The sequence below is a fragment of the Anas acuta genome, chromosome 8 (assembly GCF_963932015.1).
Source record: "Anas acuta chromosome 8, bAnaAcu1.1, whole genome shotgun sequence".
NCBI lineage: Eukaryota > Metazoa > Chordata > Aves > Anseriformes > Anatidae > Anas > Anas acuta.
The window spans coordinates 25,126,318-25,138,770 of NC_088986.1; the positions used below are offsets into that span (position 1 = coordinate 25,126,318).

The 12,453-nt window shown below is 36.7% G+C and overlaps 1 protein-coding gene across 2 annotated transcripts; it reads right to left on the reverse strand.

The window, feature by feature from the left end:
* Positions 1-161: 161 nt before the first annotated feature.
* Positions 162-11,976, reverse strand: F13B (coagulation factor XIII B chain). 2 transcript variants are annotated; one of them, XM_068689874.1, is made up of 12 exons: positions 11,599-11,976; positions 8,818-9,018; positions 8,137-8,322; positions 7,537-7,713; positions 7,176-7,352; positions 5,189-5,368; positions 4,747-4,836; positions 3,905-4,087; positions 2,203-2,406; positions 1,538-1,720; positions 963-1,204; positions 162-293 (listed from the first exon to the last, which is right to left on the reverse strand). In XM_068689874.1, the coding sequence occupies exons 1-11, from the start codon at positions 11,678-11,680 to the stop codon at positions 993-995; spliced, it is 1,875 nt and encodes a 624-aa protein (XP_068545975.1). In that variant the 5' UTR covers positions 11,681-11,976; the 3' UTR covers positions 162-293; positions 963-992. The 2 variants fall into 2 exon arrangements, with proteins under 2 accessions (XP_068545975.1, XP_068545976.1); XM_068689875.1 differs by lacking the exon at positions 162-293 and adding an exon at positions 354-499.
* Between the last annotated feature and the right edge of the window lie 477 nt (positions 11,977-12,453).

Below are 12,453 nucleotides of genomic sequence, written 5' to 3' on the forward strand. Positions count from 1 at the left end.
ACAAATACAAGACCAATCTTGAAAACATTTGCGTGTGCCAAACTCAGTGAAGAAACATCATCGTGTCATCTGCCTGCTCCCGAATTAGCACCTTTGCCATGAAACAACAGAACTGAGATATATGGCGATTCTGATGCTATTAGACGGCTCTGCTATGTGAGGAAAGGCACTAACAGAAACGCAAAATAGTTATTCTTATTGTGCCTTTCACAAAAAAACCATCCCCCCTGATTCTTTGCTGAATGTTTAAGATGACATAGCTGGGAGGAGACCTTCCTTCTGTTTTTGGCTTCCTGTTGGGAGAGTACAGAGAAAGAGAAAGAGACTCTTCTCAGACACAGAGTGACAGGAGATCACTGTGCATTTTTGTGTTTATTTTACAAAATTGATGTGAGGCAAGCATGTTCTGTCTTCCTGAATTTTCATTGGATCTGCAGCCATGCTACATTCTCACAGGCCAGAGTCCCAAGAGCACAAACGTGCAAGTGTCAAAGCAATCCTACAAAGTAGTTACAGCAGATCATTTGAATAGTTGGAATGTTCTCAAATAGCAAATAAAACTGTTTGCTTCACTTTTCATTTAAGATTAATAATTAAATACTGAGTGAAACTCACATATTTCTATATTTAAATATGTTCATCCCTTACAGACATTCTCTTAAAATGCTTTCTCCTTTTCTTGTCCCTTGCTCAGATTCTCCAGATTGTTATGCATTCTCAAGTTTAGCATTATGAGCCTCAAAGAACTACTACTTCCTAAAATTTCCACACATAGTGTGTCAACATTGCATTGTTCTGTTGCTTTCCCAGTCCTCATGCCACATACCACTTCCCCACTTCCCTCCCATAGTTGGCACACAGCCAACTGTGCCACTGAACACCCATTTCTGAAAGTTGACTGCAGTCATCTTGAAACATGAAGCAGTATTCATGCACCTTTTAATACCAGATAAACAACATACCTTTCCGATGAAATTTCCTGAAGTTCACACTTATTTTCCTCTTTCGACACATCTTGGATACGCTAGCTGGCCTCTCTTACACTGCACTTGAAATAAAGTTGTACCAGATTCTTCTCCAAAATGGTTCTGTTTGCAGTAAAATCCAACATAATCCCCATGGTAGAAGTAAACTTGGTTCTCATAAAACCCTTCCAGCAGAACATTATTTTTCTCCATTTCATTTTTTGACAAAGTGCATGGCTCTAAAGAACAGAGACATATTCAGTGTCAATAAATTGATTATTTTTGAAATCATGTCATTGTGACTGCAACTGACACGGAGAATGCAGGCTATTATTCCCCATTCTCTTAATATACTATATGTGACATCACTGTATTTTTTGACTCTGCAGGCATGTCAGACTTATGTAATAGAAAAGCCAAAAACTCTTACTCTTGCATCTGTTAAAGCTGTCATCTCAAAATGAAAAAGAGGTGAGGTTAAGATCTTAATGTTCCAGCTGACAACACCCAAGTTACAAATGCAAAGCATCTGAGTAGGAGAAATAAAAGCTTATGCATCTTCTCATGCCTACCTATACAAACTGGTGGTGAGGTCCACTGGCCTGCAGAACAGTAGATTCTCTCAGATCCTTGCAAGAAATGATAGTCATAGCAACTATACTGAACTGAAGAACCACTCTCATACTGGGCCAGGGGTGGGAGTTTAAGAGCTCCATTTGCAATAGGAGGTGGAGAGTCACATTTTTCCATCGGAGCTGCAATAACGTCAAAAATCTTTGTGAAACGTTCAACATGAGAAATTAACAAAGCAGCAGCTTTAAACTGCCAACACTAGGTAACTATCAACTCTCAGTGCCTGCTCATTACTACTGCATTACGTCTCAAACCCGAACGCAACCTCCCATCTAATTCTAACCACAAGAAACCCCTTGCGTGCATTTCATTGTTTACAGGTGTCTTTCTACAGAGCTTTGAGTTCCCCATGCTTGGAGAACAGCTCCTTCCTCCCTTCTATGGCCTTTCCATCCAAGGGAGTCGTATTGTTTTTGCTATGCTCACATATATTTATCAATGTACCTGTATTGCTTAGGGATATGTGTGTGTACCTGTATCATCCAACACGAAACATTGATTTTTATTGACAATAAATTCCAGGCCTCCACCGCTGGAGCAAATGTTTCCAAAGAGGTCTGACACTGATGAATTCAAAAGGACAAGCGACAAAATATTGCTTTACCTTTAACAACACATTTTGGGTATTTCAGTCTCCCATGGTTACACTGCGTCCTCCCAGGAGATGGAAGGGTAGTCTGGGGAAAATCATATCCCTCTTTACATTCAAACTCTATGAGGTCACCATGTAGGAACATTAATTCTTCCTGTCTCCATTTTAACTCTAGGTTGTTATTGTTTAGAGCAGTTGCATTAAGAACACATGGATCTAGGAAATAAAAGCATAGTTCAATCAAAACGATCAACATTAGACAATGCTCCCAGATACATGATCTGATTTTTCTGGGTGATCCTTTAGCGACCCAGGCGTTGGACTTGATGATCCTTGTGCGTCCTTTCCAACTCAGATATTCTATGATCCTATGAAGTGATTTCTTAACTGCCTGTTGCAGGAGTTGAAAAAGAGAAATCTAAATCAGTAATTATAAATTGTTTTGGAATCATGGAAGAAATAGAACTAAAAGCACATTTAGAAAGAAAGCAGAAATAAAGAAATAGTCTGAAGTAACAAAAAGAACATGCAAAAATAATAAGCTCAGAAATCACACTTCAGATAGAATTGGGATTCTACAAATATTTGCAAACATACAGCAGCCAGGATATACCACTAAAGAAGAACAGAACAGAAGAAACAGGAAATTCAAGCTATTAACTTAACAAAGTGTTTTCACAATTCATTTGCTTCTTCCCTCCTTCCCCCCATGTTTTGTCAATGTATAAATTATTTAGACAATTTCCTTTTTTTTATTGGCTTTTTTTTTTTTTTTTTTTTTTTGTCCTGAAGTTTGTGGTTTTCTTTAGGCTTTTTCAGGTACTTCAAGGTCAGTATTATTTCTGTTGCTTTCTGATAGATTTCTTAGTGCCAGGATCAAACTGGGTAACCTAGCTTTCTGTCCAACAATTAACCTCTAACTTTTGAATCCACTGCTCCACTTCAATAAAGCCTGACAAAGGGGCAGTTGAAAAAACAAATTTCTGCAAGTCTCAAGAGAATCAGTGCTTGACAGAGGCCCTTATTAATGATTTTCTGAAGGAAAGGCAAGGAGAGATTGCCTATTGCACATTCTAACAAATGTGCAAAGCATGGTGTAGAAATCATTTCATTAGAGGAAGGAAAGAAGGATAAACTAAGAACTCTTGTAAATCATCAGAAGTAGTATTCCTGCCTACATCTGTAAACTCCTAGCGGGAGATGTATAGGTTGTTTTGAGCAGCATACATGGGAGCATCATGGAACAATTAGGAAGTCCAGAATTAAGAAGTGGATACAAGGACACAACAAAAACAAAGGCTGAAAGTTTAAAAATGAAAGTCCAAGTCACAATACTTGCTAACCCTAACCAAAAAAACTATTTAGGCAAGGACTGCAGTCATTTCTTCTAAACATCTTTAGAAAGACAGGAAGAAATCCACTGAATGGAGGATGTGGAAGATAAAGAAATTAGAAAGCCTTCTAAAATAATGAGGCCAGCTGAGTTCTAGACCTCTTCACTCAGGAAAACAGAGGAACTAAGAACAGGCCAGAAGACACTTAGCAGCAGCGTGCTAGGTATAGTTGAAAATGGTTCAGCCTCGTGTTTCTGAAATCTGTTAGCTCTAATGAAAGAGAAGAGGGAGTCAATAAAAGATTATCTAGAGGTCCTTTCCAGATTTTCCTTTCTACATTACATGTCACAATTTTTTACTTTTTTTCTCACAAGCCTTACCTAAGCAAGTCGGTTGTTCTGTCCAGTTTCCTTCTTTGCAGTAAACAGTGCTAGGTCCATCCAAAAAATGGTAAAGTTGGCAACCATATTCTACTGAAGAACCATTTTTGTAGCTAAGCAATAGGGGGCTAAGAAGAACACCGTTTTTAATCACCGGTGGAGAGGTACAGCTCTGCTCCATTTCTAATACAAGGAAGGGAGAGATGCAATTAGATCTTTAAAATAATATTAACACTGTTGAAAGCATCAGCATACCAACTGACTTTGGTCCAAAATTTTCATACCATAAAAGTGCATGTAAGTGAATTTCTATTTAGAAGTTTCAGTTTCAGATGCTCTAGATTTATTTTACTGATGTTCAGACTATTTCTGTGCCTTCTACACTCCTCACTTATGTCCGCACTTGACTCCTGCTGGTTTACAGTCAATACAGATTGGTTGCTTTACTGTGCTGAGATTGTCTTTATTTGTTGCTTGAAACGTTATACCCATATGGAGTTCAGAATAAACCTCAGTGAGTTACTAAACAAAGGATCCATATACTCTTGAATCTGCATGTTCAGAGATTATCAACAGAAGAGGTACAAAATGACTGACGGTAAACGCTAACACATGAAATAAAATTACATATATGGGACAGACTTATAAGTGTAGTTTACAGTCACAGAAGACGGTGATCATTCACTCAGCTTCTTATACATAGAGCATATGCAAACATTTTAAAGAGTAAGGAATTGTGATATAGCAAAAAAGTAGTAAGGTTAGTCATAAAATTGCCTATAACATCATTGGTGGCCATTGAATTCTCTATTAAATTAACAAATAAATTAAGGTTCACCTACTCATTTCTTCACTGTGATACGTTTTGCTTGTCCTTATTGCTGCATCTAGCTCAAGTGATGTTGGCTCAGATTCCTGTTTATTTATAGATCCTAAAACCACAGCAGAAACTTAGAATCAGGCTTGTTCAAAAACAAGTCATTTTCAAAAACACACACACACAAAAAAAAATACCACAAAACACCGATGTTTTATAAGATGTAATAAAAATCAGTATTCCAAGGGAGAGCTACACAACATTGGTTCCAGTTCAATCCATCCAGCTCATCCTCATCTCTTAATCTGTGAATGATTGATTGGCTGCAAAATTATATAGCATTTTATCTCTCGCACATTTAACAAAGGAGAACAAACAGCTTTGCAGACATTTAAACTGAGGCTCTATTAGGAAAATCAAGGCATTGTTTGAACATCCATTTCTGCTTTGGCGCTGGAAGTACTAACCGATACAAATAGGAGGTGATGTCCATTTTCCTTTTTCACACTGAATTTCCTCATATCCTCTTATTTCAAATTTACTTTGACACTGTATACGAACTTTGTCGCCATTATGATATGTTCTCCTAACTGTGGTGACATGGGCATGAGGAGGAAGTGGTGGTGGAGGACATTTATTTCTTACATCTGAAAATTAAAGAACACAATGTTTGCTCACTAAGCAAAACAGTAAGCAAAACAATTCATTTTACTATACAGTGCATAAGCCAATTGTTCAGGTGATGTTTCTGGTTAATCCACAGCAACATCTTACCCCTCATTTTCTCCCTGAAAGAAAATCCAGAACAGAAAAGTGATTTTATTTCAACAAGTGTATAAAAGAGAGGAATTATGCAATTGCACCGTTATAAACAAATCCATAATTTCTCAGCATAAACTCAGGAAAACGTTCCTTAAAGGTCTTCATGAAATAGACATTTCCATGCTACCTGTTGCTATAATATTTACCACAGTGTATGTATCAATTCTAATGCTACAGAAGCAGCAATACTGGCAGCCCATTTCCTATCCCCAGATGAAGGTTGAGATCGGTATATCCTCAAAACTAGATTTAGGCCATGTACTCACTTCTCCTGAGTGCTACGCCTTATTTGCACTCACCTAGGGAAAAAATCCTGAACAAACATAGGCCTAGGGGACATACTAACAAGCCATTTACCTGGGAGGCTCCAGTGCATTTTAAACTCTAGGATATTTCCTAGGAAAGGAGCAAGAATTTCATCTTTGCACCAATCCCATTATTTCTACAAGATCAGCTAACAAAGGCTTGTTGTGTTGAGTTTTGGGCCTCTCATTACAAGAAGGGTATTGAGTTACTTGAGTGTGTGCAAAGAAAAGCAACCAAGCTGGTGAAGGGACTAGAAAGTGAGACATATGAGGAACAGCTGAGGGAACTGGGGCTGTTTAGTCTGGAGAAAAGAAAGCTGAGGGGAGACCTCATTGCTCCCTTTAACTACCTGAAGGGAGGTTGCAGCAAGGGAAGCATCAGTTTCTTTTATTGGGTCAGAAGTGGTAGAACATGAGGCAATGGCCTCATGTTGCACAAGAGGTTTAGATTGGATATCGGGAAGAATTTCTTCACCCAAGAGGTTTGAAACATAACATCAGCGTATGTTCTTTCAGTAATATTAAATATTCTCAGCTAGTTCATTTTCTCTGTTTTCTGCTGTACGCTGTAGCTCACAGTTCTGCATCACTAGGCCTTTCATTCTTCTGAAAGGACTTTTTCTTTTTTTGTTTGTTTGTTGTTTTTTTGTGTTTTTTTTTTTTTTTGGGGGGTGGGGGGGGGGGGGGGGGTGGGGGGGGGGGGGGGGGGGGGGGGGGGGGGGGGGGGGGGGGGGGGGCAGAATTTCCAGTATCCCCCAAAGACTATGGAAGCAATAATAATTGCCAAAAGCATGTTTCTTTCCTCAGGATGACCCTTCTAGTTAATTCCATCCAAAACATACAGTTTGGTGAGGCTGCAAAACTCTGAAAAGCACTGAATAACACAAGCTAGGAAAAAGTTGTAAATAAATAAAATAATTCTTACACCTCAAGAAGTATGTTTCCACCTCATGAAGCTCCTACACATGCTTGATTAATTCTTCACATAATGTCAACATGGTTTATCTTGAATTTTAAGGGCTGAGCATCTTCCCTGTAATTGTTTCTTTGTACTTTTCCAGGAAACAACACACAGAGAAGTAAGAGAAGAGAACAGTATCTGCTCTATTTTTAGATTCCACTGAAAACAGGCAGAAGCAGCCTAATTCCAGTTATCATTGCCTCCTCCCTTCTACTTTGGCTCCATGCTTTTCTGCTAACTCTTCATTTATATTTAGGTTGTCAACTGGTATAAAAGCATATTTTTATTTTGCATTCATAAAGCATTTCATTTCATGAAAGAAGTGCTAGGGAAAGACTATATACTACAAATGTAAAAATACGCTACCTTCACACACTGGAGGATCTGGATACCATCCAAAATAATAACATTGAATTAGGTCAAATTCACGGAAAGAATAATTTGCCTCACAGAAAAAATGAACAACATCTCCCTCTTCATAGATTTTCTTCACAGGATAGAAACCTCCATGTTCTATTCTACTCAAAGGGTGGCAAGTTATTTCTAGGAAGAAAACACAAAGCAGAGAAAAACAGTTGATAGAGGCTAGAAGGCTTCCTTAAAAAACAACAAAAACAAACAAACAACAACCTTTAACAGTTTAAAAAATGAACCTGTTTGTAAATTTTTATTCAGTTGTAGAATAAGTCACATTTCAAACAGAATTATTTCCATGCCCACTACATACTAGTGCAGTTTGGAGTAAGGGACCACCCATGTGCTAGGCACCTTGCTTCTTCTGTAGTGTTTCCTCCTGCAGTGTGATATCCCTCATCACATTCATATAGCAGTGTTTCATTCACTCGAAGCTCTTGCTGGGTTGTGAAGTAATAGCCATGATGTAAATCAGGTACTTGGCATGACTCTTAAATAGAACGTACACATAATGTTAATTGCTCTTTTCATTTAAAGTTACTCATCTAAAATTTTAGTTAAAAGTTATCATATCTGAGGAAAAGACTTTGCAGGTAATGAATAATTAAAAATGCATTATTTTACACAGGTTCTCCAGTCTTTGTTTCCGAACAAAGTTTGGTTGGAAATAGATTTATTTGAAACAATATTATTTCATCTATATTGAATCCATCTACATATAACTTTATCTATGCCAATTGACTAAACAACCAATGTGTGAAATCTGAGAACTTCATCGCACGACGTACAGGTGAGAACTTGCTTGAGGAGCATCCAAGTGTCATAACATTGGCAATTTGACAACACAGGCACAGCAAGGACAGCAGAATTTTATATATATAAAAATTGTAAGGAGGGAAATGCACAATCCTACCAAAATTTTTAGTACAGCTTGGCTGTGAGGACCATCCATCCGCTTGACATTGTACTGTATCCTCGGTACCACCATTTGGAGTGTGGTAGCCTAGATTACATTTGTACTGCAGTTTCTCATGTATTTTGAAGGACATTTCTGTACCATAAAAAAAGCCATTTTCCAAAAGAGGCTTCTTACATTTTTCTAAATGAAAAGAGACAGCTTGGTTAGAAGAAAGAATTAATGGAATGTGTTGTTCTTCAATAAGCAAGGGAAAAGGGCTTTTACTTATCTCCATCTGATTTTATTTTCTTGATCTGTTGAAGCAACTCTGCCACAATCATCAGATACAAACATATGTTAATATCATGGAACGTGAGAACCAAAGAATCTAGAGCTATGGAGGCTCAGATACATATCAGGGACAAAACTGTCAATTGATTTTCCAGAAATAAGGTAGACTGGCAACTTTCTTGAAACTCTTATAAAAGCATATATTTTAAGGGCTCTTACCATATGTATTATTGTAAAAATATTCCATATATCGAAATGTAGTTTGTATACATCATGTATTTAACCTTGTCCTAATATGCATTTTATCCCTTCTGTTCTGCAGCTTTTGACCCTGTATGCTTAAGGAAATTGAGCTAGAAAAGTTTCCCACTAGAAACAATAATGAACTTAATAAAGCTAACTCACTGTAGCACTGTGGCACTGGAGACCATCCTTTTGCTGTACAAGTTATTCTTCCTTCTTGAGTCCCAGTTTCAGTTGTATAACCAGCAACACAAGAATAGGAAAGTTTTTTGTCTTTACGCATAGGAAAATAGTAACCTTTGAAATTATAATAGTATGGGGCAATCTTTCCATTTTCTATATGTGGCAAATCACAAAATTTATCTGCAAAGAGATGATAAACATTTCTCACTAAGAACCTCATCCCATACAAGATTTTTTTTTGCATTAATTTGTTTAAAGTCAGTTGGATTGATTCAGGCTTTCAAACAAGATGAATGAAATTGTGAATACTAACAAGGTCACAGCTAATTTCTTTGGCAGTCATTATTAGATCAAAAATGATTCATCTAAGTATCCATACTTGTTCTATTTACTTATTTATTAAATCTCATCTTAAGCGTGAAAGTTTTTATAAGACTCACTGAAATTAATATATATATCAGAATTATATCTGCTTTTGATTTTTAGGTGTACAGAAATATCACCTATAGAATGAAACTTGCTCACATCAGCTGTACAAAACTGATGCAGAACACATTTGATGCTTTTTAGCCTGGAAGATGTAAATAAGGGCACCCTCTACTGAATAACTGTATTGAGGCATGCTCTAAAATACAGTGCCAAGACTTAGCTATGCCATAGCCACATGGTATAAGAATGACAAATTGAATAAGCATGACAAACTGCCAGGAGATAATATAAGAATTAAACTTGCTGATGGAAGGGTGTTAAAGAACAGTTGTAAGGGAAAAAATAAAAAGAAGAAATAGAGGTTAAGCAAAGAAAAAGCAGAACAGCAAATAATTACAAGAAAAAAAAAAAAAAGGAAAGAAAAAAGCAGTAATAAGAAAATATTTCAAATTAGTGCTGAATGTGACGCTTCAGTGTGAAAACAAAAACAAAGAATTCTCCTAGCTGAGATGACATAGGCATAAGGAGGAAGTGGTGGTGGAGGACATTTATTTCTTACATCTGAAAACTAAAAATACATAATGTTTGCTCAACTAAGCAAAACAGTAAGCAAAGCAATTCATTTTACTATACAGTGCATAAGCCAATTGTTCAGGTGATTCTGACTGATCCAGAATGGCTTCTTACCCCTCGTTTTCTCACCTAAATGAAAATCCAGATCAAAAAAGTGATTTTATTTCAACAAGTGTATAAAAGAGAGGAATTATGCAATTGCACCGTTATAAACAAATCCATAATTTCTCAGCATAAACTCAGGAAAATGTTCCTTAAAGGTCTTCATGAAATAGACATTTCCCATGCTACCTGTTGCTATAATATTTACCACAGTGTATGTATCAATTCTAATGCTACAGAAGCAGCAATACTGGCAGCCCATTTCCTATCCCCAGATGAAGGTTGAGATCGGTATATCCTCAAAACTAGATTTAGGCCATGTACTCACTTCTCCTGAGTGCTACGCCTTATTTGCACTCACCTAGGGAAAAAATCCTGAACAAACATAGGCCTAGGGGACATACTAACAAGCCATTTACCTGGGAGGCTCCAGTGCATTTTAAACTCTAGGATATTTCCTAGGAAAGGAGCAAGAATTTCATCTTTGCACCAATCCCATTATTTCTACAAGATCAGCTAACAAAGGCTTGTTGTGTTGAGTTTTGGGCCTCTCATTACAAGAAGGGTATTGAGTTACTTGAGTGTGTGCAAAGAAAAGCAACCAAGCTGGTGAAGGGACTAGAAAGTGAGACATATGAGGAAAACTGAAACAAACAAAAAGAACAAACAATATTTATGTTTGGATTTCTTTTACAACTATTCCTTGGGACTTAAAATCTCTCGATGGCATGGTAAGGCAATGTAATTTGAAGAATCTAATTTGAACCTTGATAAATTATTGCACCTTTCCTCAAACAAGTCACCAGAATTTGCTGCAGAATTTTTTAAATAAATTACCCAGATAATCTCATTGCTTATATTTCCCTTCCCCACACTGCTACTGCATTATATCTAAATTAAATGAGAAAAACAACAACAAAAACTTGTTGATTAAGATTTTAGAGTAGTTTTAAGTCAGAAGTGGTTGCTACCTACATACCTTTTGTTTGACTTTTAAAAACATACCAATGTAATTTCAACTGCTTTGCATAAGAACAAAACACTGGTGAAGACAGAAGCAATAGCAACAAATATGTTGGACTGAAATACATATTAGTAGATTCAAAAGAAAATGAAAAAGAGAGACATCCTTTTACTTAATGGAGATGTAGCCCAATGAACAGTCCATAGCATTGCGAAGTTGCAGTTCAGGTGGCATGCAACCTATATAAACCCAGGAATTTAAAACAGTACTGCAAATAGGGATAAGAAATGTGAAACATTTCCCCAAACTAGTTACTACAGGCTCTATTTAACTTCTGCTCTTTTGCTCAGTGGTCAGACAAGACATTCCAATTACATGTCATTATATATAATGCTTAGGGGTGTAAAATTCAATTTGTGTAAGTGCCTCAAAATGGCTCAAATACATTTTGAACAGAAAACTTTTCTGAAAAAGTTTGAACCTTTCTATTTTACAGCTTCAAAGCTTAGACATGAATCTGTAGATCTGATAAGAAGCAACAACTGAATCATAATCATCAGCCATCTCACAAAACTGTATTTAAAAAGCAGTGTTTATTCTTGGTAAAGATATGAAAGACACTGCACTTAAGGCAGCTAAACTGCATGTTTTGAACTCAATGTATACTTATTAACAGAATTCAGCGTTCTTACCTTCTGCAAAGAGTTTGCCTGAATTCATCATAACTAGGAAGAAAAAACAGCATTTAAATCTCATCTTCATTGCCATCTCCATCAATAGTTTTCACCATCTGCGAAGACTCCAAGTATTGCTTCTGTAAATTATTAACTGAATTTTCAAAGGTATTCACAAATACTCTAATGTCCACAGTATTTTGTAACAAGAGTTACTTTGCTGAAAACATTATTTTTATTTAATTCTCCAAATACTCTATACTCTAATCATACTTGCAGAACTCTTCTTCCATTTGGCATGCTTCGTATCAGCAAAGATAGAATTTATCATTTTACAGTGAAAACAGGCCACAAACTTAAACTAACTTAACACTGTTCCCCTCAAAACCTCTTGAGTTCCAAGTCTAAAGGGCATTCTGTTATCAGGATATTTACCTTGGCTACAATAAGAGGGAAAATAAATAAATAAACCTCCCCTTCTCCCCCCACACTTTCTCTTTCCCCATATAACCATTCTGTTTTATCCTTTATATTATTCATTCTGGAAGCTCTTACATTAAGGAGAACTGTTATTACTTATCCTTACGTTCTGTAGCATACAGCTATCTCCTTAAGGTCTTTTTTTTTTTTTTTTTTTTTTTTTTAAACCAAAGAAAGACAGAACCTTATTGTTCCCTAAAGAAGTCAGATTAATTTCTTAACAATGGGGTGTTCGGACCAGATGACCTTGGAGGTCTTTTCCAACCTTAATGATTCTATGATTTTATTGGGAGTGTTTAAGGAAAGGTAGGATGTGATGCTTAGGGGCATGATTTAGTGGGTGATATCAGGGGTAGGGGGACAGTTGGACCAACTGATCTTGGAGGTCTTTTT

What these genes read in the sequence shown, in the direction of transcription:
- F13B (XM_068689874.1), bottom strand. Translation starts at nt 11,680, where the DNA reads ATGGAGATGGCAATGAAGATGAGATTTAAATGCTGTTTTTTCTTCCTA. An exon ending in TCCAGTGCCACAGTGCTACA is followed by an intron (nt 8,323 to 8,817) that starts GTGAGTTAGCTT and finishes CTTTTCATTTAG; the next exon opens with AAAAATGTAAGAAGCCTCTT. An exon ending in CCCAAAATGTGTTGTTAAAG is followed by an intron (nt 1,721 to 2,202) that starts GTAAAGCAATAT and finishes ACGTTATTGCAG; the next exon opens with CTCCGATGGAAAAATGTGAC.